The following is a 27,455-nucleotide window of genomic DNA, read 5'->3' as shown; positions in this document are numbered from 1 at the left end:
GTATTTGGAAAGACAAGGACTGATTAGGGATAGTCAACATGGCTTTGTGCGTGGGAAATCATTTCTCATAAACATGATCGAGTTTTTTGAAGAAGTAACAAAGAGGAGTGATGAGGGCAGAATGATGGATGTGATCTATATGGACTTCAGTAAGGCGTTCGACAAGGTTCCCTACGAGAGACTGGTTAGCAAAGTTAGATCTCACGGAATACACGGAGAACTAGCCATTTGGATACAGAACTGGCTCAAAGGCGAATGGTGAAGGGTTGTTTTTCAGGCTGGAGGCCAGTGACCAGTGGAGTGCCAGTGTTGGCTCCTCTACTTTTTGTCATTTATATAAATGATTTGGATGTGAGCATAAGAGATATAGTTAGTAAGTTTGCAGATGACACCAAAATTGGCGGTGTCGTGGACAGCGAAGAAGGTTGCCTCAGGTTCTTGACCAGATGGGTCAATGGGCTGAGAAGAGGCGGATGGAGTTTACTTCAGATAAATGCAAGATGCTGCATTTTGGAAAAGCAAATCTTAGCAGGACTTATACACTTAACGGTAAGGTCCTAGGGAGTGCTGCTGAACAGAGACCTTGGAGTGCAGGTTCATGGCTCCTTGAAAATGAAGTTGCAGGTCGATTGGATATTGAAGACGACGTTTGGTATGCTTTCCTTTATCGGTCAGAGTATTGAGTACAGCGGTTGGGAGGTCATGTTGCGGCTGTACAGGACATTGGTTAGGCCACAGTTGGAATATTGCGTGCAATTCTGGTCTCCTTCCTATTGGAAAGATGTTGTGAAACTTGAAAGAGTTCTGAAAAGATTTAGAAGGATGTTGCCAGGGTTGCAGGATTTGAGCTATTGGGAGAGGCTGAACGGGCTGGGGCTGTTTTCCTTGTAGTGTCGGAGGCTGAGGGGTGACCTTATTAAGGTTTACAAAATTATGAGGGGCATGGATAGGATAAATAGACAAGTCTTTTCCCTGGGGTGGGGGAATCCAGATCTAGAGGGCATAGGTGCAGGATGAGAGGGGAAAGATATAAAAAGAGACCTAAGGGACAACTTTTTCACGCAGAAGGTGGTATGTGTATGGAATGAGTTGCCAGAGACAGTGGTGGAGGCTAATCCAATTGCAACATTTAAATGGATATATGAATAGGAAGGGTTTGGAGGGATCTGGGCCGGGTGCTAGCAGGTGGGGCTAGATAGGGTTGGAATATCTGGTCAGCACGGATGGGTTGGACCGAAGGGTCTGTTTCCATGCTGTACATCTCTATGACTAGATCTCAGACTGATACAAAAAAAAGGAAGAGCACATGAAAAGGGAGATGTCTTAAACATTCAGTTATTTGATCATTTTTAAAAAGTCTAAATAAGAAGAATAAAAGCAAGGAGAATAGGGCTGACAGGTTTAGTCTTTTTCTTTGGAGAAATCCAACAAATATATCCTGAATTGAGTAAGTTATACCAAATAGAGATTGGTTTAGACTCCATTTCTGAGGGTTGTTGTTTGAAAAGCAAAGAACTAATGAGGAGATGAAGTCTACCTTAAATGCCAGATGAGGAGGAATAGGTGGTAGTCCATTAGATGGTAATCTAATCTCAGTACTGTAATGAAACTTTGAGAGGTTCACAAAATTCAAAAGCTAACCACTTGGAAAGTCGCAACAATTGGGATAATCTTATTGGTATAATGTTAGAGTCTGTCATAAAAGGATGTAATAGCAGTACATTTAGAAATACATTCTACAAATAAAGCAGAATCAGCATGGATTCATGAAGGGAAAGTTATGCCTGACAAACTTTAGAATTCTTAGAGTTAGTAAGCAGGAGAGAAAAGCAGAATCAGGATAGGCAAAATATTTGCATTTCCAAAACGCATCCGAGTAAGGCTACTTATTACGGATTTCGGTTTTCTTTTCCCATCATGCCCATCTTTCTCCATGCTTGCTCAACACCTGTGCATGTTCCTGTTCTGATGTCAGGATATCAATTTGCATCAACTCTGTTGTTCTCCCTCCAGACAGACAGTGTGGCCTGCTGAGTATTTCTAACGTATTGTTTCTATTGTAATTTTACAGCATCCAGAGTATTTCACTTTTGTTATTCTCTTGTAAAACAGTTGCAATAGAGATACTATCCATGTATTGGTGAACCTCGAAACAAATAACTTTTTACAGCCTTCCTTGAATAAAAATGAACAGCCTTCAAATGATATTCCATTTCTAAGCATTGGTTCTCAAAACGGGCTTATTAAAATAAAGGCTTATTAACCAGGAAAATTAAAATACATTAGGACAAAGAAATGAAATTTTCGGAGATAAAGAAAAAATGCATTTTAAACTGAAATTCTAAATGAAGGGCTTCTTCCAAAAAAAACTTTTGAGTCCCATCAATTCAGCGTGAGTATCCAGTATTTCCACCTGGAATTTTTAGCATTTGAGATTCGACATTCCGAAAAGCAGAAAAACTCTCAATATGCTCAAATATTGTATCTAAATACATTCGTGGTTAGTGACAACATTTCAAACATCTTCTACCTAGTGACAGATCTGCGATCACCAGCAGTTCATCCCATAATGCACAACGGCCCTCCAGAATTAATCAAGATTGGCTTTTCACAATTTGAAATTGCCACACAATAGTATTTCACTTCAATATTTTTATAGTGGCAACATGGATCCCTGTTGCCACTAACTAAACCAAACGTATCAATGCCCAGTGCCAGAATGTGGTCCCCGACTGAATAATTGAGCTTGCTTTTTACTTCCCTCAAGATCATTCTACATTTATATTCCATCTATCCCTACCACCCAAAAAACAAATCTGATATTGAGTGAAGAAACAATCCATATTTAACTGCTTCAAAGGTTGAAACGCACCAGTGCAACATATGTATTTGATCAAGTTCCCCGAAAGTAACAAAAGGCTGCTGGGATTTACCTCAGATATATCACTCTGCACATAACATTCTCCTTCACTAAAAAAAATTCTATTCATCTAATTCTTACTCGAAAGTTCAGTAACAGAATTAACAGATTAAACTGCAAGAAACTACTGTTTATACAACTGCATTAACTATATTCAGGTATTTAAAGTTGCAGCACATAAAAACGTGATCATTGCGCACCTGGTGCACCTTTGCCTGCGAATCCTGAATACAATCCTAATTTCTGATGTTGTTGCTGAAGTTTCTGCCTATCTTTTTCGGACACATGGCTAGCCAGCCTTCAACCCTCCGAACTTTTTCCCTCGCTTATCAGGCCATGTCAAATTGGATCCACGTATGCAATCACCGAATGCATGTTACATACAACATCTTGCTTTACTGCTCCGCTCTGCAAGAGAATGTAGGAACTAGATTCTTAAATTACTACTCTCTCCACGCATATTTGCTAAACTAAATTAAAATATTGCCTTTCCCACCTGCTACTGAAGTATCAATTCTTGCCCAGGAAAATAAATAAATGTATTAAACTAGTTGCAGACTGTTTTCTCAGTGAATATTATAATCAATACCGTTCAAAGTTCTATAACCCCTTAGCATGGGCATAATGGATTACTTATCCAAGAATACATGGTTTTGCAAGGATATGTGTGACTCCCATATTATGAATAAACACCCACAATATGTTTCTAAAAGGATATTTGGGTTTTATTTCCATCTTTCTTGGGGTTCAGCTGATAGTTATAAACCAATGGTGTATTGCTACTGTGGGTTCTTCCATCAGCCATTCACTCAGACTGTAATTATGATGTAGCCAATCAGAATCCATTATCCAAGATGACAAGTGAAAAACATTGTTCAGAGTGCTTTGACAGCATCTTTTATACAAGGCAGCTCTAAAGAATTTGGGATTTAAATCAGGTTTCTGACTATATTCGCTTAGTATAAAACTTTCTTTATAACAAGCAGTAAGATACTGGATATCAATAACAGTATAGAAAAACCCAGATTGTAGTACACTCTAACACATCCAGATTATTGCAATTTTGTTCAAATTTCATCAACTTCAAAAGTGAACAGGGTAAGGCAATTTTTTAAGCCACTTACCTTTTCCAACTTTCTGTGGTATCGTCTTCAAGTTTAACTTTCTTTACTCTATGCATTAACAGGCTAACAAGCCTCCACCAAGTCAGCAATCTAAAAGAAGACAACACTTGAATAAATTAATACTAATGGGATCAAAAAGTCAGTCTGTTAAGTTCTCATCATTCTTTGTAGTAGTTGGGATGTTTAAGATGTGGTAAAATCTTATACATGCAAGCTTTTCTTCTCTATAGCTCAGTATTACAAGGGTGCCCAAGCTTTAATTCTTGTGGATCATATGGATGTACCATAATGTATAGTCCTAAATATACATTTAATTCTATTACTAATTTATGTACAGCTCAGTCTCCGAATCCTTAAGAAATTTATCTGCCTTTTGGGAAACAGTGCTAAAAGAAGCCCTTTTAAGACGCCAAAGATGTCATAAAGACAACTAACAGTTGGCTGGAATAAATAATCACAAGATGGCACCTGAAGAACTTCAGAAAAAGAACTTTACAAAGCCCTGAAAATAATGATGAGATGAGTAGAACTGTCACAGTATGGTTGCAACATATAATCATTTAAAATTGATTTACAATGGTCCCTGGGAAAAACACACTGACAACACAAGCGTTAGTTATAGTGGATGTGGATTAAAAATCTAATTCCACACATGGTGATTCGACATTCAATTATGCCATTGGGCAGTGTTCTTAGAAACCGCAAGCATTTCTACTTTAATCAAGGCAAGAGATAGCAAACTTGAAAACAGGAGAAAGCATATAGTGCTTACCAGCGATTACTTTCAAACATGAAACATCTGAGCTGAAATGATGTCTTCTACGTCATATTCAAAAAACCAGACAGTACAGGCCATTGTATAATTAGGTTCTTGAATAAAGTCTGCAACAACAGAATCAAGAGATAATGAAGCATTTCTCAAAAAAGTTCTAGCCTGTGTATAACAGCAAAAATGCTGACTGTGGAACTCTGAGCACTCAGTTCACTATCACATTAGCCAATGTGGGAAAACTGCATATTAAGCAGAATTTCCAATAGGTATTCTCTCAAAGAATTTGCGGTCTTTATGAACTTTTAAAAGCTGTATAGCCTGCAGGTGATTTTAATTGTTAAATGGTGTTGCTAAATGCATCAGGAATAACAGGAAACATGTTTCCTCGAGGGTGGTTAGCAATTCCTTCTTCTCTCTGTAACTATTAGTGGCAACACTATTACTCTGCATAAATTTTCCCAATGAAGCAATCAAGGAGAAATCTGTCTTTGTGGGGCATATATTTTGCCTGTGCTTTGACAACAAATAGAATCGGCGAAAACAACACATGCTTTTTAACTATTCCTTGTTATTTAAATGTTAAATTACTTATTTAGTTATAATGAACTCAAACTATGTTAAAGGATAGGTCAATAAACATGCAATAGCAGACGCTGAAGGGAACATTTCAGAAATCATGAAATAAATACATGCCAATGAGGAAGAAACATTCAAAAAGGGACTGACTTATTGTCCTTGGTTAATGAAAATAGATTTATATTTGTACAACTTGCTTTTGAACTCTGATACAAAGATGGAGAGGCTGTAAAGGTTGTGTAGAAGATTACACAGAAAATAAAAAGACACAGAATGATGAAAGATAAATAAGGCGGAAACATTAGGAGAAAAAGCTGCAAGAAATACAGGAACAGGAAGTAAGAGCTTCTGTAGCTATTTAAAAAGGGCAGAATTAGAACAGATTTCCATTGCACAGAAAGAAAAAAGTAATGAAAAAGTGACAGATTCTATGTCAGACTACATTATTAAGAATAGAAGTAATGGCTGTAAATCAGAGAATGAAAGGGATGAAAGAACGCAGATAAATTACTATCACAACGGAAGTGGTGTAGAGCAAGTTATCAAAAGTTGCAAGCTAAGTAGTTCCAGGTTCTGATGGACTCATTCTAGTCTTAAAAGAAATGCTAAGTGAACAGAATGATGCATTGAATATAAGTTTCCAAACTTCCCTACATTTGGACAAGTTTCCAATAGTTTGCAAAACAGTGAGTGCAACTCCCTCATTAAAAAAAAGCATGAAACCACAGGTTAATTAAACATACGTCATTTCAATTTATCACAATGCACTCGCTTAGGAAGACTGGGATATTTTTGCAAAAGAAAAGTAAATGCTGAGAGATTTACACAGAAAGTTCACTTGCAAGTACAGCAAGTAAGTAGCAAACCAAACAGCACTTTAGTGAAAAATGTTTGGAGCTCAGAGGTATGGCAGACTTACTGCATTTATATAAGAGACTTGGATAAATTCACAGCAATTGAGCAGAGGCAACACGGTGTTGTGATAGAAAAATCATATTTAACTGATTTGTTTTGTTGCTCTTTGAGGAAATAGTACATTCAAGACCCAGAAGGCATTTAATGCCCCAAAGTTATTGCAGAAAATAAAATCTCAGGGTATAAGGGCTGACATATTGACATGGACAGAAGATTGGCTAGCTGACAGAAAACAACAGGAAAGGAGGTGGCGGTGGTGTAATGGAGTGTCATTGGACTAATAATTCAGAGACCCGGGTAATGGGTTCAAATCCTACCATGGCAGAAAGATGACTCTGAATTCAATAAAATTTAGGTGGTTCATTTTCTGGTAGGCAAAATGTAACAAGTGGCGTGCCACAGGGTTCAGTGCTGCAGCTTCAACAACAATGACAAAGATGCTGTGAAGACAACAAGATTCTTACAAAGAAATTCAAGTTAAGTCAATGGGCAAAGATCAGCAAATGGAGTATAATGGAGTTTGAAAGTAAGAATTTGTCCATTCAGGTAGAGTTCTGAGATGCAGAAGGATCTGGGTATTGTGGCACATGAATCACAGAAGGCTAGTTTTCAAGTACAACAATTAATCGGGAAAGCAAATGTTTGCAACAATTTACTTTGAGGGGTTAGAGAATAAAAAAGTAGAGCAGTTATGCTTCAGGTAGACAGGTCAATGGTGGGACCACATTTAGGATGTAAATGCATTGGAAGCAACTTCATGGAAGTTTCATTTGACTAACAGCAGGAATAGGCTATTGCTTTTTGAGCAAAAGTTGGGTAAGTTAGGATTGTATTCACTGGCATTTAGACAAGTAAAAGACAACTTGTTTGAAGGATTAAAGATCCCGTGCAGTCTTGACAGGATAGATGAATGTAGGCAAATCCAGAAGCAGATTGTCATTGTTTAAACACAACAGGTTTCCTTAGTGCTAAGCTGCATGGAGCCTGTGGAACTATCGCCATTATGCAAGCTCCTTCAGAAGAAAAAAAATGAAAGGGATGAGTGGAAATTAGCATAGCCTAACATGCCTGAAAAGGTGGTGTTGTGGCAGCACTTATACAAGGCAGATACTATCTGACAACAAAATTGCAAGCTGCAAAGGTCAAACCTGAAAGATTGGCATTTAATTGTCAAAAAAGAAAGACAAGTAAGGTGCTTGAAACTAAGTTCTGAACAACTCAGTTTGAAATCCAAAGAGAATTGAAAAAGTACTCAGGTTGTAGTAGTGGCATGTAGCACCAACACATTGCACTGCAGGGATTCACCAAGTTTCCTCAGGCACCCACAATCATTTCTATCAAGATGAACAAGGTAAGTAGCGACACAGAAAACTGCTATCTGCAACTGTCCCTCAAAGGCCTCATTACACTGAACTGGAAATATATCATTTTTGTTCAGTGTTGCTGGGTTAAAATTCTGAAACTCCCCTCCCAATGGCACATGCACTACAGCTTTTCAAGATGACAACTCATCACCATCTTCTGAAGGGCAATTATAGATGGGCAATAAATGTTGCTCCAGTCAGCAATGTCTACAACTCATGAATGAATAAAAGAAACGCCAGCAAGTAGAAACAAATGGATTATTTTCAGCATGACAGGGATTGCCACAAGAACCAGTGTTTGGTCTCAGCTATTAACAATCTACATCAATTACTTAGAATGGGGACAAAAAGGAATATATACCACTGATGATGTTATCTAGCATGGTGACAAAACGTCTGAAAACAAACCTTCAGCTCAATGTGCAAACCTACATCCAGAACATCAACCCGAGCTACAAATCTTAAAACTCACTAACCCTAACATTTCCTGTCACAAGTAAAAATACCTGTAAATCCCATACAGAAACAGCATATCTGCCAACCTTGACTGAGAGGGGAAGGCAAGGATAACATTTTAGGATTATGGCAGGATTTCCTATGTAATTCCAGTTTCTCATTTAACATATTGGTTCGTTGGTCATTTCCTTGACAAATAATGTTGCTTAAATCAAAATCCCTTTAATTCAGACTAAAGTTGAACAGAAGCGTCTTTCCTATGCGCCTTACTATACTTAATTCATGCGACGAAATATTACAATTTTTAACTTCAATGCTACACAAGAGTGGACTGCAAATCACAATGAACCAACACAAAAAAAGGCTTTTCTGTGCAATGACTGATTTAGATTATACTAAGCTTACTGAGGCAAGAAGTCAAAAGCTTGCAGCAATTCTATGATACAAGGCTCTCTGCTATGATTTACTACATTTTAATTTATATTCCTTGGCTGAGATGCTATAGTTTGGAGCATTTCCTAACAAGCAAGCAGTAAAACAACACAATATTTCTTGGCTGCTGTGAATCTCCTGCAGTAGTCAATTTATTAGTACAGCTTCTTTAAAGACACCCTTAAAATTACAGTTTCATATGATACCAAGTTTTATTTTAACACTAGTCAACTGAAACGCAAAAAAAAAGTCAAAAGTCAAGTCAAGTCCAGGCTGACTTCAGCTTCTGCCTCCTTTTAACTCTCAGCTTTCACTTCAGTTGTGACAAACTCAAGTTGAAAGAACCAGCAGCAGATTGCCCAAGTGTTGTGCTTAGTTGAGACCCTCAACATTTACCCATCTAAAGGCAACAAAAGAACCAATGTCTTTTCCAAAAAAGTGGTTCCCCAGTGTCCTCTTCAATTCAAAGCATAGTGAGATCTAGCCTGAAAGAGATTTGATCTCATCACTAAGCAGATATACCGTGCAAACAACCAATTTCATTACTACACTTATTCCCTGGAGTGTTCTGGTATTTCTAGTGATCATGCCAGCTGGGGAATTTGTTAAATCCATTCTTGCCATCTCTTATCGCAAGTCCTCATTTTCTCACCCCTTAAGTCTTATTGTCTCTCAGGCTTTAAGTAAAATGCAAACAAAATACTTTTTTGTAAAAGTCTCCTTCTTTCTCGAGTTACTTAAGAATCAAAGTTTAAGCATCAATGACGTTGGGGTATTGTCTCTGAACTAGTAACCTAGAAACCCTGGCAATGCTCTGGGGACCAGGGTTCAATCCCACTCAAGACCCCAATAATGCCTTTTCAGGAAGGAAATTTGCCAGACCTTACATGTAACTCTAGTGAAGTATTTGACTCTTGACTGTCTTCTGAAATGGCTCATCAAGGCAGTTAGTTGCATCAACAGCTAGGAAGTCTCAAAGAAATGAAACTAGGAAAGGAAAGAACCATCAACCCAGGTACCAGAAATGACAATGGCATACAACCATGTTAACCCTGCCAAATCTCCTTATTAAAAGCTGGGTTATTGCTGAAATGCAGAGCTTTCTCATTGACTAATCAAACAGCAACCTTACAGTCATTCCGATGGAACTGTATCGTAGTGACAATATCCCAGACACCACCATCATCATCATCATCCATAGACATGTCTACCCCAGCAACAAGATAGACAGTGGCAGCACAATAGTATACAATCAGGAGAGAGGTGCCTTGAGAGTCCTCAAAACTGACTCTGGACCCATGAAATGTCAGGGCAAGGAAATCTCTACACTGATTATTTTGTATTACCATTCTATTAAGGGATTAAAGTATCCTGAGCTAGCATTTACTTACTACCCTGGGAGGATGGTGGTGACCTTCCTTCTTGAACCATCAAAGCCCATTTAGTGCAGCAACATCCACTGCTTGACAAATTCCATGAATTTGACCCAGCAACTACAAATGAATTTACAATTTCATAATTTACTTTTCCACCAATCTCAAGTCACAATATAATGGACCCTGAAGTTCCTGACTCAAAGTACATATTGTGCCCTTACATCGATGCTTCTTCCAAATGATGTTCAACATGAAATAGTGACGTATCAGTTGAGCGGATAATCAGTACATGGCATTCAGGAGGCAGTTTCCGTGCCCATATCTGACCTGATACCATGAGTTTTCATGGGGTCAGAAGCCAATGTTGACAGCATTCCATCTATCATTACTTCTACTGTAAATGTGTTGCTGGTCAAAGCACAGCAGGTTAGGCAGCATCTCAGGAATAGAGAATTCGACGTTTCGAGCATAAGCCCTTCATCAGGAATAAGAGAGAGAGAGCCAAGCAGGCTAAGATAAAAGGTAGGGAGGAGGGACTAGGGGGAGGGGCGATGGAGGTGGGATAGGTGGAAGGAGGTCAAGGTGAGGGTGATAGGCCGGAGTGGGGTGGGGGCGGAGAGGTCAGGAAGAGGATTGCAGGTTAGGAGGGCGGTGCTGAGTTGAGGGAACCGACTGAGACAAGGTGGGGGGAGGGGAAATGAGGAAGCTGGAGAAATCTGAATTCATACCTTGTGGTTGGAGGGTTCCCAGGCGGAAGATGAGGCGCTCCTCCTCCAGCCGTCGTGTAGTTGTGTTCTGCCGGTGGAGGAGTCCAAGGACCTGCATGTCCTCGGTGGAGTGGGAGGGGGAGTTAAAGTAGAGAATTCGACGTTTCGAGCATAAGCCCTTCATCAGGAATAAGAGAGAGAGAGCCAAGCAGGCTAAGATAAAAGGTAGGGAGGAGGGACTACTTCTACTGTGTCATACATTGCTTGTGGGACAGGGGCTAGAATGGCATTGTCTGGAAATGGGCTATGACTGTGTCAAGCTGTTGGTTTCTCACCTGCAATTTTGACACTGGGCCCCAGACATTACTATGGGGGTATTGCAAGGTTGACGGGGTAAGTTTGCAATTGTGCTGTTTCCCCGTGTCTAGATCAAGGCCTGACGGTTCACCTAGTTTGGTTGCAGTAATAATTTATTAATGGTTGGCAAGGCCATCCCAGAGGACAACTAAGAGTCAACCATATTCCTGAGAGCGTGGAGTCACATGTAGACTAGACTCTGTAAGGACGGCAAATTTCCTTCTCAAATGGATGTTAGTGAACAGATATACTTTTACAACAATTACAATTCGATGGACATAATTAGAGATTAATTCCTGATTATTTGATTTCAAATCTCACTCTCTGCTTCCTGGAATTCAAACCTTGGTCATTCTCGATCTGTCTCAGCTGATGACTCAATATTCCTCTATGCTGAGTACCCCTGGAGAAACTATTGAAGGTGACAAGTACATACTCTGGTATGACTTGAACATCTACCAGGACTGGACACCACTAGTGACCAAACTAGCTGATTCCTAAAAGACCTTTCTACTCAATTAGATCTGCGACAGGTGGTGAGCAAACCAAGAGGAATTATTCACCAACATGTTTACAGTAGATATATCTGGCCATGACAGTACTGGTAAGATCGGCAATCACACAATCCATACGGAGGCGAAGCCCTATATGCTCTATAATGTCAAATGGAGTAAGTTTCAAACGGATCTAAATGAAAATGTATACAGGGTATAAGCAGACAGGCAGAGGTTCAGCTGAGCGTGACTCATATCAGATATGACGTTACAGTTAACAATGGGGTGCTGGAGGCAAGGGTAATGGGTTAACAAGGTGGAAAAGCAATCATTATGTACAACCATTTAACAAGATGAGGTAGCATTCAGTATGTGAGGTCAGTTTAACAAGGTGAAAAGTACTCATTAACTAAAGTCAGTTATTCACTGTAACAGCAGATGGCTTAATCTTTACTATTGATACTCACTGATTTTAATGGTCACCCAATCAATATGTATATTGCCTTATCTGGATGTTCCTCTGTGTAAAATGACATTATTCATGAAGAAACTGCTACTCCAGAGAAGACTGAAAACTCATATCTCTGTGCACATGGTGATCATTGTCTCTCCCTGGAGGAATAAACTTGAAGGAGGTAAAACTGCACAGTATATCTGAGCGTTTTGCTTTGATTGAGGGGTGGGGGAAATGGGGTGACAATATGACAGGTGGTGAGCAAACCAACAAGAGGAACCATTCTCACCAATGCATCTACAGTACATTGATCTGCCCATGACAGTGCTGGTAAGATTGGCCATCTCACAGTCCATGCGGAGGTGAAGCCCTATATTCACAATGCCACCACCCTCCATTATATTGTGTGGACTATCATGGAGTAAGTTTCAAACAGGTCTAACAATACCTGATTTTGCATCCTTGACTAACTATACAGGATCAGAAACAGCATCATATTCAATCTGTATCATTACGACCTGGCCTGTACTTTTCATGGACTCATGGAATCTACAGCACGGAAACACATCAAGTCTAAACTTGTCCATGCTGACCAGATACGCCAAATTAATCTAGTCTCATTAGCCAGCTTTTGGCCCATATCCTTCAAATTCCTTTCTATTCATATACCCCTCCATATCCTTTTTAAATGTTGTTATTGTACTAACCTCCACCACATCCTCTGGCAGCTCATTCCATACATGCACCACCCCCTGTGAGAAAAAGTTGCCCCTTGGGTCACTTTGAAATCTTTCCCTTCTCACCTTAAATGTATGCCCTCTAGTTTTGGACTTACCCACCCTAGGGAAAAGACCTTTACTATTCAACCTATCCATAATTTTGTAAACCTCAAAGTGGTTGACAAATTTTAAATATTAGAAATGAGGTAATCTGCTTTCACTCTTCATTACTTTAATTGTGGATTTTGTGGTGAAACTTTACCTTATTAATGCTGGAAACTGTTCCCTCCTTCCTCTCAATAGCCAAAAGCAGTCACGTGCTGGAATTGTAGCTGAATCAGCTGTTGAGAAAACCTCCTTAACAACAGGATTGAAACTCCAGCATGATGTTTCTTGCTCTCCATTTCAAAGATTCATACACCTTTACCATTAAGCAAGGTTCCAACAATAAATCAAAGAGGTGTACAGGAGGGCATGCTAGGAGCAGTCCCAAGCATATCTAAAAATGAGGTGTCTATCTGAAGCTATGGCACTAACTTCATGTCAAGCAGCATAAGCTCAAGTGACAGACAGAGCCAATTGACTCCATAACCAACAGAACAAAATTTAAGCTCTGCAGTCCAACCACAAATGATGGACTGACTGGAGATAGCAGCACCATAAATGACCCTATCCTCACAGCACAACAGCACAGAAGGTAAATCTGAAGTATTTGCCACAACCCCAGGCGTGGGTGTCAAGTTGCTGATCCATCTCAGTCTCTTGATGCCCCCATCACAGATGCCAGCTTTCAGCCAATTTGATTCACTCTGTGTGATATGAAGAAAGGGCTGAAGAGACCAGATATTGCAAAGGGAATGGGCCTTGACAATAATCCAGATGTGTTATTGAAGACATGTTCCAGAATTTGCCACACCTGCTAAGCTGTTCAAGTATAGCTACAGCACCGAAAACTGCCCAGCATGTTGAACTTTGCCCAATTCTCTCCTGTACATTCAAAAAAATATATAAATCCAGTTATTAATCACTCAATCTACTCTTGGCAATCAATCAAACAAGTGATAGAACGTGTTATCAGTGCTACCAAGCATCACTAAGCTTCGGTTTCGCGGAGAACACTCAGCTCTTTGGTCCAAACACGGAGAAAAACAGCTCAACTCCAAAGAGGGAGTGACTGCCTGCCCTTGAGATCAAGTGCCACAATTGACTGAATGTAGCATCAAGTAGCCATGGCAAAACTGGAGCAAATGGGAATCAGGGAAGATTCCAATCCTACTTAGCAGAAACGAATATGATTGTGGTCACTGGAAGTCAGCAATTTCAGCTCGAGAACACCACTGCAGGAGTTCATTGGAGTTCTAGGCCCAATTGTCTTCTATGGCTTCACCAATGATCCCCCTCACTTTCACATGATCAGATGTGGAGATGTTAACTGATGATTATATGATGAGCCACCATTCATGGCTCCTCAGGTGCCAAAGGAGGCCACATCCAAATGCAGCAAGATCTGGACAATCGAGTTGACAGCAGCAAGCGAGTGCCAGGCAATAACCATCTCCAATAAGAGAGAATCTAACTATTGCACCTTGAGATTCAATGGCATTACCATCACAATCTCACATTATCTACATCCTGGGGATTATTATTGCCAAGCAATTGCACTGGGTGAGTCACATAAATACTGTGCCTATTGGACCAGATCAGAAGCTCAGAACCATGCAGAAGTAACTTGACTAATGAGTCCTGAAAGCCTGTTCACCATTTACAAGGCACAAGTCAAGACTGTGATGGAAAGCTCCCAACAGCCTCAAGAAGCTCAACAATGAAATCTGCTCAACTACTACCAAATTCAAAATTCACATTCACTCCTTCCACCACAAATGCTCAGAAGCAGCAGTGTGCATGATCTACAACATATGGAAATTCCCCAAGACTGCCAAGGCAGCACCTTCCAAGCCCACCCTAATGGACAGTGTAGCCCATAAATGGAAACACCACCACAGTAGGCACCTCTCCAAGCCACTGAGCATCCTGATTTGGAATGATGTTCATTATCATCGAGTCAAATTTCTAGAACTCCCTCCCTGACAAGACTGTGGGTGTACCTACACCAAATGGACTGAAAGGATTTCAAGGACCAAGTTCACCGCTATCTTCACAAACTCAATTAGGGGCTGACAATAAATATTGGCCGAACCAACAAAACCCACATCCCCTGAAGTATTTAAAAAATACAAACTCAGGTTGACAGATGGTACTATGATTTTCATGGAGGCTCTCAGGTCACATTTTCTATGGAGGTCTGCCTCTTCACATTACAGCAAATACACCATCTAGAATTTCTTACTTGTTCTCATTCTTAAGGAGACCAATCTCCAAAGTTGTCTTCACTTGCATCGCAAACAAGGATGCCCACTTGCGTGTTTGCTAATGGTCACTCATTCCTGTTTCTGCAGCTGGTAACAATCATTGTGAATAAGGACCTGAAGGTCTCTATTTACCCGTATATCTTTTCAGAGCATTGCAGTTCAAGTATCTACTTCCAAAGGCATCATAAACCGTAATAACCATCCTTTATATTTTCACGAAAACAATGTTCTACTGGGATTGCTTCAGCATTTTCTTCCTGTTAATTCTTTTGACATTTCAATCCCCTTTGATTTTCAACTTATTTCAACTGACCTTTACTACTGGTCAGAGCACACAGATTAAAACTCACCAATCAGTTTAATTTGCGAGTTTGCACAATGTCCAGGACTTCAGACCATCATTGCCGACTGACCCATACCTAAAAATAGCAGTTTCTGACTGGAAAACTGGAATTTGACCCTTTCCAAGAAAGGCATCGATTGAAATGCCCCTAAGTATTTTGTAGTTTTAACCATCATGTGTGAGTGGTCACTGTCTCAAATAAAACTATCTGCAGAAATAAATAATGCTTCAAACTAAACAATCAACACCGTTCTCAAGTTTAAACTAGAGGCTTTTTCAATTTACCTTTCATGTGTTGGAGAACTGGGACATGAACTCCACATAGTTAAGTTTGACGTAATCTGTGTTGATTCAGCAGACTCCAGCCAGTGAAGTGGTATCAATGCCCCTGGAATAGGGGTAAGCAGTAGTAAGAGCCAAAGAAAGAGATAGACACTCACACCACTGTTAATGCATCGAATTTAGGTGATATTGGCTTGATTGTGCAAAAAAACCATCCATAGCTAACAATGCCTGTGGCTATCGAGTGACTCAAACGAGAATCGTTACTTGTCCAATAACCACAGGATTGAACACGTTTATGAGGAGGACAAGATGCTGCTGCTCTCCGTGAAAAGTTACAAGAATAATCGCTGGGCATGAGCATTCAGCAGTACAAATTAAACATGGTCTAATATATTATGTAAGGTTTGTACCCTCCTGTGATATCCTGAAGTAACATGTAACAAATATACATTGAAAAATTATAAACAACTTGTGTAAGAGTTCTGAATGGCAGTGTGGCACACTTATGAAATGCAGCTTCAAAGAGATCGAAACTTTATTTCGATACAGTACTGATCAGGACACGGCTCCACGAACTGATTCAAGCATTAACGAAAGTCAGGTGTATCCTGGGAGTGGGTGGATAGAGAGAGACAGGAAGAGGGAGAGAAAGATAACTGACTTTCTGACAAGTGAAATCTATGAATAGCATTGGTAGACATGCAAGAAGGTATGATCCATTTCTTTTCCTTCTCATTCATTCACTCTCATGAATCCAGGAAGGCAGAAAATTTGGCCCAATAGTTGGTACCATCGTCACAACTTACAAAGAAATGTTGAGTAGGTCGGGCCTGTACTCATGGAGTTTAGAAGAACGAGAAACAATATTCTTAGGAGATTCAACAAGAAGATAATGCAGAGATCATGTTTCCTCCTTGGAGTAAGTTAGATATCTGGAACAAGTTCCAGTGTAAGCGATCCTTCATTTAGAGTCCTAGAACAAACCATTCGGTCCAACCCGTCCATGCCAACCAGATATCCCAACCCTATCTAGTCCCACCTGCCAGCACCCGGCCCATATCCCTCCAAGCCCTTTCAATTCATAAGCCCATCCAAATACTTTTTAAAAGTTGCAATTGTACCAGCCTCCACCACTACTTCTGGCAGCTCATTCCATACACGTACCACCCTCTGCGTGAAAAAGTTGCCCTTTGGTCCCTTTTATATCTTTCCTCTCTCTCCCTAAACCTATGCCCTCTAGTTCTGGACTCCCTGACCCCAGGGAAAAGACTTTGTCTATTTATCCTATCAATGCCCCTCATAATTTTGTAAACCTCTATAAGATCACCCCTCAGCCTCTGATGTTCCAGGGAATACAGCTCCAGCCTGTTCAGCCTCTCCCTACAGTTCAAATCCTCCAACCTTGGCAACATCCTTGTAAATCTTTTTTGAATCCTTTCAAGATTCACAACATCTTTCCAACAGGAAAGATACCAGAATTGCATGCAATATTCCAACAGTGGCCTAACCAATGTCACGTACAGCAGCAACATGACCTTCCAACTCCCGTACTCAATACTCTGACCAATAAAAGAAAGCATACTAAACGCTTCTTCATTATCCTATCTACCTGCAACTCCCAGGTCTCTTTAGGAGAAAGTGAGGACTGCAGGTGCTCGAGATCAGAGCTTAAAAATGTGTTGCTGGAAAAGCGTAGCAAGTCAGGCAGCATCAAACGAGCAGGAGAATCGACGTTTCGGGCATAAGCCCTTCTTCAGGAATGAGGAGGGTGTGCCAAGCACACATCATTTACTGCATCCGCTGCACCCGATGTGGCCTCCTATATATTGGGGAGACAGGCCGCCTACTTGCGGAACGTTTCAGAGAACACCTCTGGGACACCTGCACCAACCAACCCAACCGCCCTGTGGATGAACACTTTAACTCCCCCTCCCACTCCAAGGACGTGCAGTTCCTTGGCCTCCACCATCGCCAGACCATAGCAACACGATGCCTGGAGGAAGAGTGCCTCATCTTCCGCCGAGGAACCCTTCAACCACAAGCTTTCTCATTTCCCTTCCCCCTACCTTTTCTCAGTCCCAACCCTCTGACTCAGCACCGCCTTCTTGACCTGCAATCTTCCCGACCTTTCCGCCCCCACCCCCTCTCCGACCTATCACCCTCACCTTAACCTCCTTTCACCTATCGTATTCCCAACGCCCCTCCCCCAAGTCCCTCCTCCCTACCTTTTATCTTAGCCTGCTTGGCACACCCTCCTCATTCCTGAAGAAAGGCTTATGCCTGAAACATCGAGTCTCCTGCTCCTTTGATGCTGCCTGACCTGTTGTGCTTTTTCAGCAACACATTTTTAAGCTCCAAGGTCTCTTTGTTCAGCAACACTCCCAAGGACCTTACCATTAAGTGTATAAGTCCTGCTAAGATTTGCTTTACCAAAATGCAGCACCTCGCATTTATCTGAATTAAACTCCATCTGCCACTTCTCAGCCCACTGACCCATCTGATTAAGATCCCATTGTAATCTGAGGTAACCTTCTTCGCTGTCCACTACACCTCCAGTTTTGGTGTCATCTGCAAACTTACTAACTGTACCTCTTAAGCTCATATGCAAATCATTTATATAAATGACAAAAAGTAGAGGTACCAGCACTGATTCTTGTGGCACTCCACTGGTCACAGGCCTCCAGTCTGAAAAATAACCCTCCACCACCACCCTCTGTCTTCTACCTTTAAGCCAGTTCTATATCCAATTGGTTAGTTCTCCCTGTATTCCTTGAGATCTAACCTTGCTAACCAGTCTCCCATGGGAAACCTTGTTGAACACCTTACTGAAATCCATATAGATCACATCTACTGCTCTGCCCTCATCAATCCTCTTTGTTACTTCTTCAAAAAACTCAATCAAGTTTGTGAGAAATGATTTCACAAGCACAAAGCCATGTTGACTATCCCTAACCAGTCCTTGCCTTTCCAAATACATATACATCCTGTCCCTTAGGATTCCCTCCAACAACTTGCCCACCACCGATGTCAGGCTCACTGGTCTATATTTTCCTGGCTTGTCCTTACCACCCTTTCTAAACAGTGGCCCAGCTTTAGCCAAACTCCAGTGTTCTGGCACCTCACCTGTGGCTATCGATAATACAAATATCTCAGTGAGAGGCCCAGCAATCACTTCCCTAGCTTCCCAGAGTTCTCGGGTATACCTGATCAGGTCCTGGGGATTTATCCACCTTTACACGTTTCAAGATATCCAACACTTCCTCCTCTGTAGTATGGACATTTTTCAATAGGTCACCATCTGTTTCCCTACATTTTATATCTTCCATATCCTTTTCCACAGTAAATACTGATCCAAAATACTTGTTTAGGAATTCCATTCTCTGCGGCTCCACACAAATGGCTGATCTTTGAAGGGTCCTATTCTCTCCCTTGTTACCCTTTTGTCCTTAATGTATTTGTAAAAACCCTTTGGATTCTCCTTAATTCTATTTGCCAAAGCTATCTCATGTCCCCTTTTTGCCCTCCTGATTTTTGTTTTAAGTATACTCCTACTGCCTTTAGACTCTTCTAAGGATTCATTCTAACTATCCTGTCAATACCTGACATCTGCTTCCTCCTTTTTCTAAACCAAGCCCTCAATTTCTTTAGTCATCCATTCTCTATATTGACCAGCCTTTCCTATCGCCCTAACAGGAATATACTTTTTCTGAATTCTTGTCATCTAATTTCTGAAGACTTCCCATTTTCTGCCGTCCCTCTACTTTCAAACATCACCCTCAATCAGCTTTTCAAAGTTCTTGCCTAATACCATCAAAATTGGCATTTCTCCAATTTAGAACTTCAACTTTTCAATCTGGTCTATCCCTTTCCATCACTATTTTAAAATCTAATAGTATTATGATCGCTGGCCCCAAAGTGCTCCCCCACTGACACCTCAGTCACCCGCCCTGCCTTATTTCCCAACAGTAGGTCAGGTGTAATACCTTCCCTAGTAGGTACATCCACATAGTGAATCAGAAAATGTTCTGAGTCATAGAGATGTACAGCATGGAAACAGACCCTTCAGTCCAACCCGTCCATGCCGACCAGATATCCCAACCCAATCTAGTCCCACTTGCCAGCATCCGGCCCATATCCTATTCATATACCCATCCAAATGCCTCTTAAATGTTGTATTTGTACCAGCCTCTACCACATCCTCTGGCAGCTCATTCCATACACGTACCACTCTCTGTATGAAAAAGTCACCCATTAGGTCTCTTTTATATCTTTCCCCTCTCACCCTAAACCTATGCCCTCTAGTTCTGGACTCCCCGACCCTAGGGAAAAGATTTTGCCTATTTATTCTATCCATGCTCTTCAATTTTGTAAACCTCTACAAGGTCACCCCTCAGTCTCCGACACTCCAGGGAAAACAGTCCCAGCCTGTTCAGCCTCTCCCTATAGGTCAGAGCCTCCAACCCTGGCAACATCCTTGTAAATCTTTTCTGAACCCTTTCAAGTTTCACAACATCCTTCCGATAGGAAGGAGACCAGAATTGCATGCAATATTCCAGCAGGGGCCTAACCAATGTCCTGTACAGTCGCAACATGACCTCCTAACTCCTGTACTCAATACTCTGACCAATAAAAGAAAGCATACCAAATGCCTTCTTCACTATCCTATCTACCTGTGACTCCACTTTCAAGGAGCTATGAACCTGCACTCCAAGGTCTCTTTGTTCAGCAACACTCCCTAGGAACTTACCATTAAGTGTATAAGTGAAAGTGTGTTGCTGGAAAAGCGCAGCAGGTCAGGCAGCATCCAAAGAGCAGGAGAATCAACTTTTAGGGCACGAACCCTTCTTCAGGAATGAGGAAATTGTGCCAAGCAGGCTAAGATAAAAGGTAGGGAGGAGGGACTTGGGGGAGGGGCGTTGGAAATGCAATAGGTGGAAGGAGGTTAAGGTGAGGGTGATAAGGTGAGGGTGATAGCCCGTAGTGGGGGTGGGGGTGGGGGCGGAGAGGTTAGGAAGAAGATTGCAGGTTAGGAAGGTGGTGCTGAGTTCGAGGGTTGGGACTGAGACAAGGTGTGGGGAGGGGAAAAGAGGAAACTGGAGAAATCTGAGTTCATCCCTTGTGGTTGGAGGGTTTCTAGGCAGAAGATGAGGCGCTCTTCCTCCAACCGTCATGTTGCTATGGTCTGGTGATGGAGGAGTCCAAGGATCTGTATGCCCTTAGTGGAGTGGGAGGGGAAGTTGAAGTGTTCTTAATCTAGGTAGCTGTGGTCTAGGTAGTCTAGTGTTACTATAAACCGACTGACTCCCACAGCTACCTAGACTACACCTCCTCCCACCCTGCCCCCTGTAAAAACGCCATCCCACATTCCCAATTCCTTCATCTCCGCCACATCTGCTCCCAGGAGGACCAGTTCCAATACCGAACCGCAATTTCCCCACCAACGTGATCGACGATGCTCTCCACCGCATCTCCTCCACTTCCCGCTCCTCCGCCTTCGAGCCCCGCCCCTCCAATCGCCACCAGGACAGAACCCCACTGGTCCTCACCTACCAACCGATCAAACCTCCAGATACTTCATATCATCTGTCACCATTTCTGCCACCTCCAAACAGACCACACCACCAGGGATATATTTCTCTCCCCTCCCCTATCAGCGTTCCGTAAAGACCACTCCCTCGTCAGGTCTACATCCCCCACCCCACAACCTCCACTCCCAGCACCTTCCCCTGCAACCGCAAGAAATGCAAAACTTGCGCCCACATCTCCCCCTTACTTCCCTCCAAGGCCCCAAGGGATCCTTCCATATCCGCCACAAATTCACCTGCATCTCCACACACATCATTTACTTCATCCGCTGCACCCGATGTGGCCTCCTCTATATTGGGGAGACAGGCCGCCTACTTGCAGAATGGTTCAGAGCGCTCCTCTGGGACACTCAGACCAACCAATCCAACTACCCCGTGGTGCAACACTTCACCTCCCCCTCCCACTCCACCAAGGACATGCAGGTCCTTGGACTCCTCCATCATCAGACCATAGCAACATGATGGCTGGAGGAAGATCGCCTCATCTTCCGCCTAGGAACCCTCCAACCACAAGGGATGAACTCAGATTTCTCCAGTTTCCTCATTTCCCCTCCCGACACCTTGTCTCAGTCCTAACCCTCGAACTCAGCACCACCTTCTTAACCTGCAATCTTCTTCCTGACCTCTCTGCCCCCACCCCCACTGTGGCCTATCACCCTCACCTTGACCTCCTTCCACCTATCGCATTTCTAACGTCCCTCCCCCAAGTTCGTCCTCCCTATCTTTTATCTTAGCCTGCTTGGCACACTTTCCTCATTCCTGAAGAAGGGCTCATGCCCAAAACGTCAATTCTCCTGCTCCTTGGATGCTGCCTGACCTGCTGCGCTTTTCCAGCAACACATTTTCAGCTTGTACAATTTTAACATGCTTTGCCAGCTCTTATACTCAATACCCCATCCAATGAAGGCAAGCATACTATATGCCTTCTTGACCACTCTATCCACCTGTGCAGCAACCTTCAGGGTACAATGAACCTGCACTCCCAGATCTCTCTGCCCATCAACTTTTCCCAAGGCTCTTCTGTTCATTATATAATTCGCTCTAGAATTAGTCTTGTGTAAATGCATCACCTCACATTTGTCTGGATTGAAATCCTTTTATCACATTTCTGCCAACTCTCCTGACTATCTATATCCTCCTATATTCTTTGACAGTCTCTTATGCTTTCTGCTATTTCACCAATCTTCATGTCATCTGAAAACTTGTTCCATCTTCTAGATCATTTATGTATATTACAAACAACAGTGGCCCCAACACTGACTCCTGTGGGACATCACTGGTCACCTTTCTCCATTTTGAGAAACTCCCTTCAACTACCACTACTCTGTCTCCTGTTGCTCAACAGTTCTTTACCCACCTAGCTAGAACATCCTGCACAACATGTGACTTCACTTTCTCCATTAGTCTACCATGGGGAACCTTATCAAATGCCTTACTAAAGTCCATGTATATGACATCAACAGCCTTTCCTTCACCTATCAACTTGGTCACTTCCTCAAAGAACTCTATTAAATTGGTAAGGCATGATCTCCCCCACACAAAACCATGCTGTCTATCACTGATAAGCCAATCCTTTTCTAAATATAAATAGAACCTATCACTCAGTACCCTCTCCAGCAACTTCCCCACCACCAACATCAGGCTCACTGGTCGGTAGTTACCCGGAAAATACCTACTACCCTTCTTGTACAGGGGGACAACATGAACAACCTTCCAGTCCTCCGGCACCTCACCTGTATTTAAGGATGCCACAAAGATATCTGTCAGGGTCCCAGTTATTTCCTCTCTCCTCTCCCTCAGCAACCTTGTATAGATCCCATCTGATCCTGGGGATTTGTCCACCTTAATAACCTCTAGCCTACCCAACATATCCTCCCTACTTATGTCAACGTGATCCAGACCAATCAAACTTCTATCTTTAATCTCAAGATTCATCATGTTCCTCTCCTCCGTGAACAGTGATGCAAAGTAATCATTCAGAATCTCACCCATTCTCTCAGTTTCGACACACAGCCTTCCTTCATGATCGTTTAGTGGACCAATCCTTTCTCTAGTTACCCGCTTGCTTCTTATATAAGAATAAAATGCTTTGGGATTCTTCTTAATTCTGCTTGCTAAAGCTATTTCATGACTCCTTTTAGCCCGGATGATTCCTCATTTAAGACTTGCCCTACTCTTCCGATATTCCTCCAGAAACCGTTCTGTTCTTAGCTGCCCAGACCTTACGTATGTTTCCCTTTTCCTCTTGGTTAGTCATATAATTTCTCCTGTCATCCATGGTTCACGAATCTTGCCCTACTTGTCCTTTGCAGTCAACGGGACATGCCTATCCTGCACTATCTTCGAAAGCCTCCCACATATCAAATGTGGATTTGCCTTCAAATAGCTGTGTCCAATCCACATTTCCGAGCTCCTGCCTAACGTTGATAAAATTGGCCATGGCCCAGTTTAGTACTCTTCCCTGAGGACTACTCCCATCTTTATCTACGAGTATTCTGAAACTTACAGAATTGGAGTCACTGTTGCCAAAGAAATCCCCCACCGCAACTTCTACCACCTGTCATGGCTCGCTCCCCAGTACCAGGTCCAAGATGGCCCCTTCCCTAGTCGGACAATTGACATACTGCTCTAGAAAACTCTCCTGGACACTTCTTACAAATTCTACCCCATCCAGACTTCTGACGCTATGTGTATCCCAGTCAGTGTTGGGAAAATTAAAATCTCCCATCACCACTACCCTATTGCCTCTACATCTTTCCGTAGTCTGTTTACCTGTTAGTTCTTCTACCTCACGCTCACTGTTGGGAGGTCTGCAATACAGCCCCAACTTTGTAAATGCATCCTTATTTCTCAGTTCCACCCATAATGCCTCATTACTTAAGACCTCCATAGTGTCCTCCTTTAGCACAGCAGCGATATCAGCCCTGACCAGCAATGCAACTCTATCCCCCCTTTTATTTCCCTCCCTGTCCTGTCTGAAGCGACCCTCCTGGAACATTTAGTTGCCAATTATCATGCCCTTCCTTCAGCATGATAATTGGCAACTAAATGTTCCAGGAGGGTCGCTTCAGACAGGACAGGGAGGGAAATAAAAGGGGGGGGTAGAGTTGTATTGCTGGTCAGGGCCGATGATTGCAATAACATCATACTCCCAGGCACCAATCCAAGCCCCAAGTTCATCTGCCTTACACACTATACTCCTTGCATTTCAGGCCACCAGTTCTTTTGCACTCATCTGCTCTCTGCTACTCTTCCTTTTATTAATGCTATCTTCATGATTCTTACAGGCTCCAGTCTCCACCTCGCTGCCTACGTGTTTCCTCTTCTGGTTCCCAGTTCCCAGTCCCCTGCCACATTAATTTAAAACTTCCCCAACAGCAGTAGCAAAAACTCCCCCCAAGGACATTGATTCCGGTTTGGTTCAGATGTAGACTGTCCATTTTGTAATAGTCCCACCTTCTCCAGAGCTGAAAATGTGTTGCTGGAAAAGCGCAGGAGGTCAGGCAGCATCCAAGGAGCAGGAGAATCGACGTTTCGGGCATGAGCCTCTGTTTTGGAGGAAGATGACCGCAGAGGACACCTGCACTGCCTTCCTACTCTTTTTCTATCTTTTGGTCACCCATTCACTGTCTTCCTTAGCAAGTCTAACCTGTGGTGTGACCAGTTCACTAAATGCGCTATCCATGACCTCCTCAGCATCGCTGATGCTCCACAGTGAGTCCATCAGCAGCTCCAGAGCTGTCATGCGGTCAAACAAGAGCTGCAGCTGGACTCACTTCTTGCAAGCCTAAGAGTCAGGAACGTCAGACACGTTCCTAAGCTCCCACATCAAGCAAGAGGCACATGTCATGGGTCTGAGGTCCCCTGCCATTGTGAGCTTAGCTTACTATCCCTTATCAAAAACACCACTCCCCCTCCTCTCTTGCCTTCATTTCTACCCATTTAAGATGGAGATGAAAAGAATTTCTTCCCCAGAAAGCTGTGGTGACAGCACATTCCAAAGCTGAAACGCCAATGCTTCATCTACAGGACTCTGGGTTACAAGGAAGAAGCATCAAATTCTACTCTCTTGCCAAGACTTGATTTTAATAGAAGTTGCAACAAGGCCCTATGGCCTACACCTGCTCCTGTTTCTTACATACCTATTAGCAGTAGGAATTGGCTTTTCAACCCATCGAGTCTCTCCACTATTCAACTGGATCATGGGTGATGCTCTACCACAATGGCATTTCCCCATACCCCTAGATCCTATTAAAAACAACTATTATGCCTTGAAAATATTCAATAACTGAGCCTGCATATGCCTCTGGGATAGAGAATTGCAAAAATTTACAACCTCCAAGTGAAGAAAATTCTCCTCAAATCAGTCCTAACTGATCCACCTCTTATTTTGAAGCTGTGTCCTTTGCTTCTAGGCCACACATTATGAAATTTTAAACCCCACCACATCATGCAAATTGGTAAGTAGAAAGACTGAACAAGTCATATTCCACACAATTCCTAAAACTTCACTCAATGTCACAAACGACTGACACACGAATAAACCTGATCTATTCCCATCACATCTGGTTTCAGACCACTTTCAACGTAGGTTATTCCATAAATGCAGTGCTGAAGTTGCAGTCACATGTAATACACTTTGTGCTGTCCCTCTCTATGACTCTTCATTTTTCTTGCTGCTGTCTTTCACAGTGATTACCACTCTATCCATCTCTGGCATTGCTTCCTTGTAATCCACGTGGCACTGATCTGTGCCAATCTTATGCAAACTTCACGGAACAAGGGATTGCGATGACTTGAACAGCTTCTACACTCCTTTCCACTGATCACTTCTGATCTACCCAAGGGATTAATGATCCAAAAGGCACAATGGACCAAAAGGCCTACCCCGATCCTAACTTGTGTGTTCTAAATGCTAGAAATGCAGGTTTCTGAACAGATTCGGGTTTTAGTCAAGCACTCAAGCAGCAAAAACCCTTACAACTTAACTAATTCACCAATCTCCACTTTCACCCACATATTTATTTTGAATTTTTTTTTGTTGTACAACACATTCTAATCTAAACATTTGAAGGGTGCTTCCAATGTATCTGAAATTCATGTTGAAAAAACTGAACAGAATACAAAACAGTCATTACAGAAAGGTCAAAGAAATCCTTAGTTATGAAGCAAATTACCTAACAAAATTGCTGGCTTGAGATCAATATACCACACAGACGGTTAAGTGGAAAGCAGTTGTGTCTATTAATATCAAACTGTGATAAAGCCAATCTAAATTCCTTCCTTGCATCATGGGTCTCATGTTACACCATCTGAGCAGCAAGACAGGCACATAGTCTGTAGACAGGAATCTGTTAATGCTCTTTTCAATCCAGCAACCGATCAGATATCTGACAATTCCACATTTTGGAGTTTTTAAGAGATGTATAGCACGGAAACAGTCCAATATGTCAATGCCAGCTAGATAGCCTAAATTAATCTAGCCAGCATTTGGCCCATATTCCTCGAAACCCTTACTATTCATATACCCATACAGATGCCTTTTCAATGTTGTAATTTTATTGGCCTCCACCACTTCCTCTAGTAGTTCATTCCATACATGCATAATCCTCGTGTGAAAATATTGCTCCTTAAGTCATTTTAAATCTTTCCCTTCTCACCTTACACCTATGGCCTCTAGTTTTGAACTTCTCTACCCTGGGGAAAGGCCATGACTATTCACTCTATCCATACCCTTCATGAATTTATAAATCTCAAAAAGGTCATCCCTCAGCCTCCAGTGCTCCAGAGAAAGCAGCCACAGCCTATTCAGCTTCTCCCTAAAGCTCTGGCAATATCCTTGTAAATCTTTTCTGAACTCTTTCAAGTTTCACAGCATCATTTCTCAAGGAGAGAGACCAGAATTGCACTCAATATTCCAAAAGTGGCCAAACCAATATCCTGTTCAGTCACAACTTTACCTCCCAACTCCTATAGTTAATGCACTGACCAATAAAGGCAAGCATCCAAACGCCTTCTTCACTATCTTGTCTACGTGTGACTTCACTTTCAAGGAACCTGTGAACCTGAATTCCAAGGTCGCTTTGTTTGACTCTCCAGGACCTTATCATTAAAATGTATAAGTCTGGCCCGGATTTGCCCTCCAAAATGTAGCACCTCATTTATCTAGATTAAACTCCATCTGCCACTCTTTGGTCCATTGGCCCA

At 42.1% G+C, this 27,455-nt stretch overlaps 1 protein-coding gene across 7 annotated transcripts in view; it reads right to left on the bottom strand.

Annotated features, from left to right (window-relative positions):
* The window catches only part of dpp9 (dipeptidyl-peptidase 9), a 108,165-nt gene that overhangs the window by 69,295 nt on the left and 11,415 nt on the right, over positions 1 to 27,455 (bottom strand). For 4 of the 7 annotated variants that reach the window (XR_009646188.1, XM_060846241.1, XM_060846240.1 and 1 more), the window contains 2 exons: positions 4,817 to 4,926; positions 4,045 to 4,134 (listed from right to left, as the gene is read on the bottom strand). Coding sequence is in view for 3 of the 7 variants with exons in the window: in XM_060846241.1 (XP_060702224.1) it covers positions 4,045 to 4,100 (56 nt within the window). In the remaining 4 variants the exon portion in view is untranslated. Of the gene's footprint in view, positions 1 to 3,120; positions 3,329 to 4,044; positions 4,135 to 4,816; positions 4,927 to 27,455 lie in introns of those variants that run through there. The other 3 variants (XM_060846243.1, XM_060846245.1, XM_060846244.1) reach the window with 2 other exon arrangements.

Source organism: Hemiscyllium ocellatum, chromosome 28 (genome assembly GCF_020745735.1).
Source record: "Hemiscyllium ocellatum isolate sHemOce1 chromosome 28, sHemOce1.pat.X.cur, whole genome shotgun sequence".
Classification (NCBI taxonomy): domain Eukaryota; kingdom Metazoa; phylum Chordata; class Chondrichthyes; order Orectolobiformes; family Hemiscylliidae; genus Hemiscyllium; species Hemiscyllium ocellatum.
This window is presented reverse-complemented; position numbering and strand designations above follow the sequence as displayed.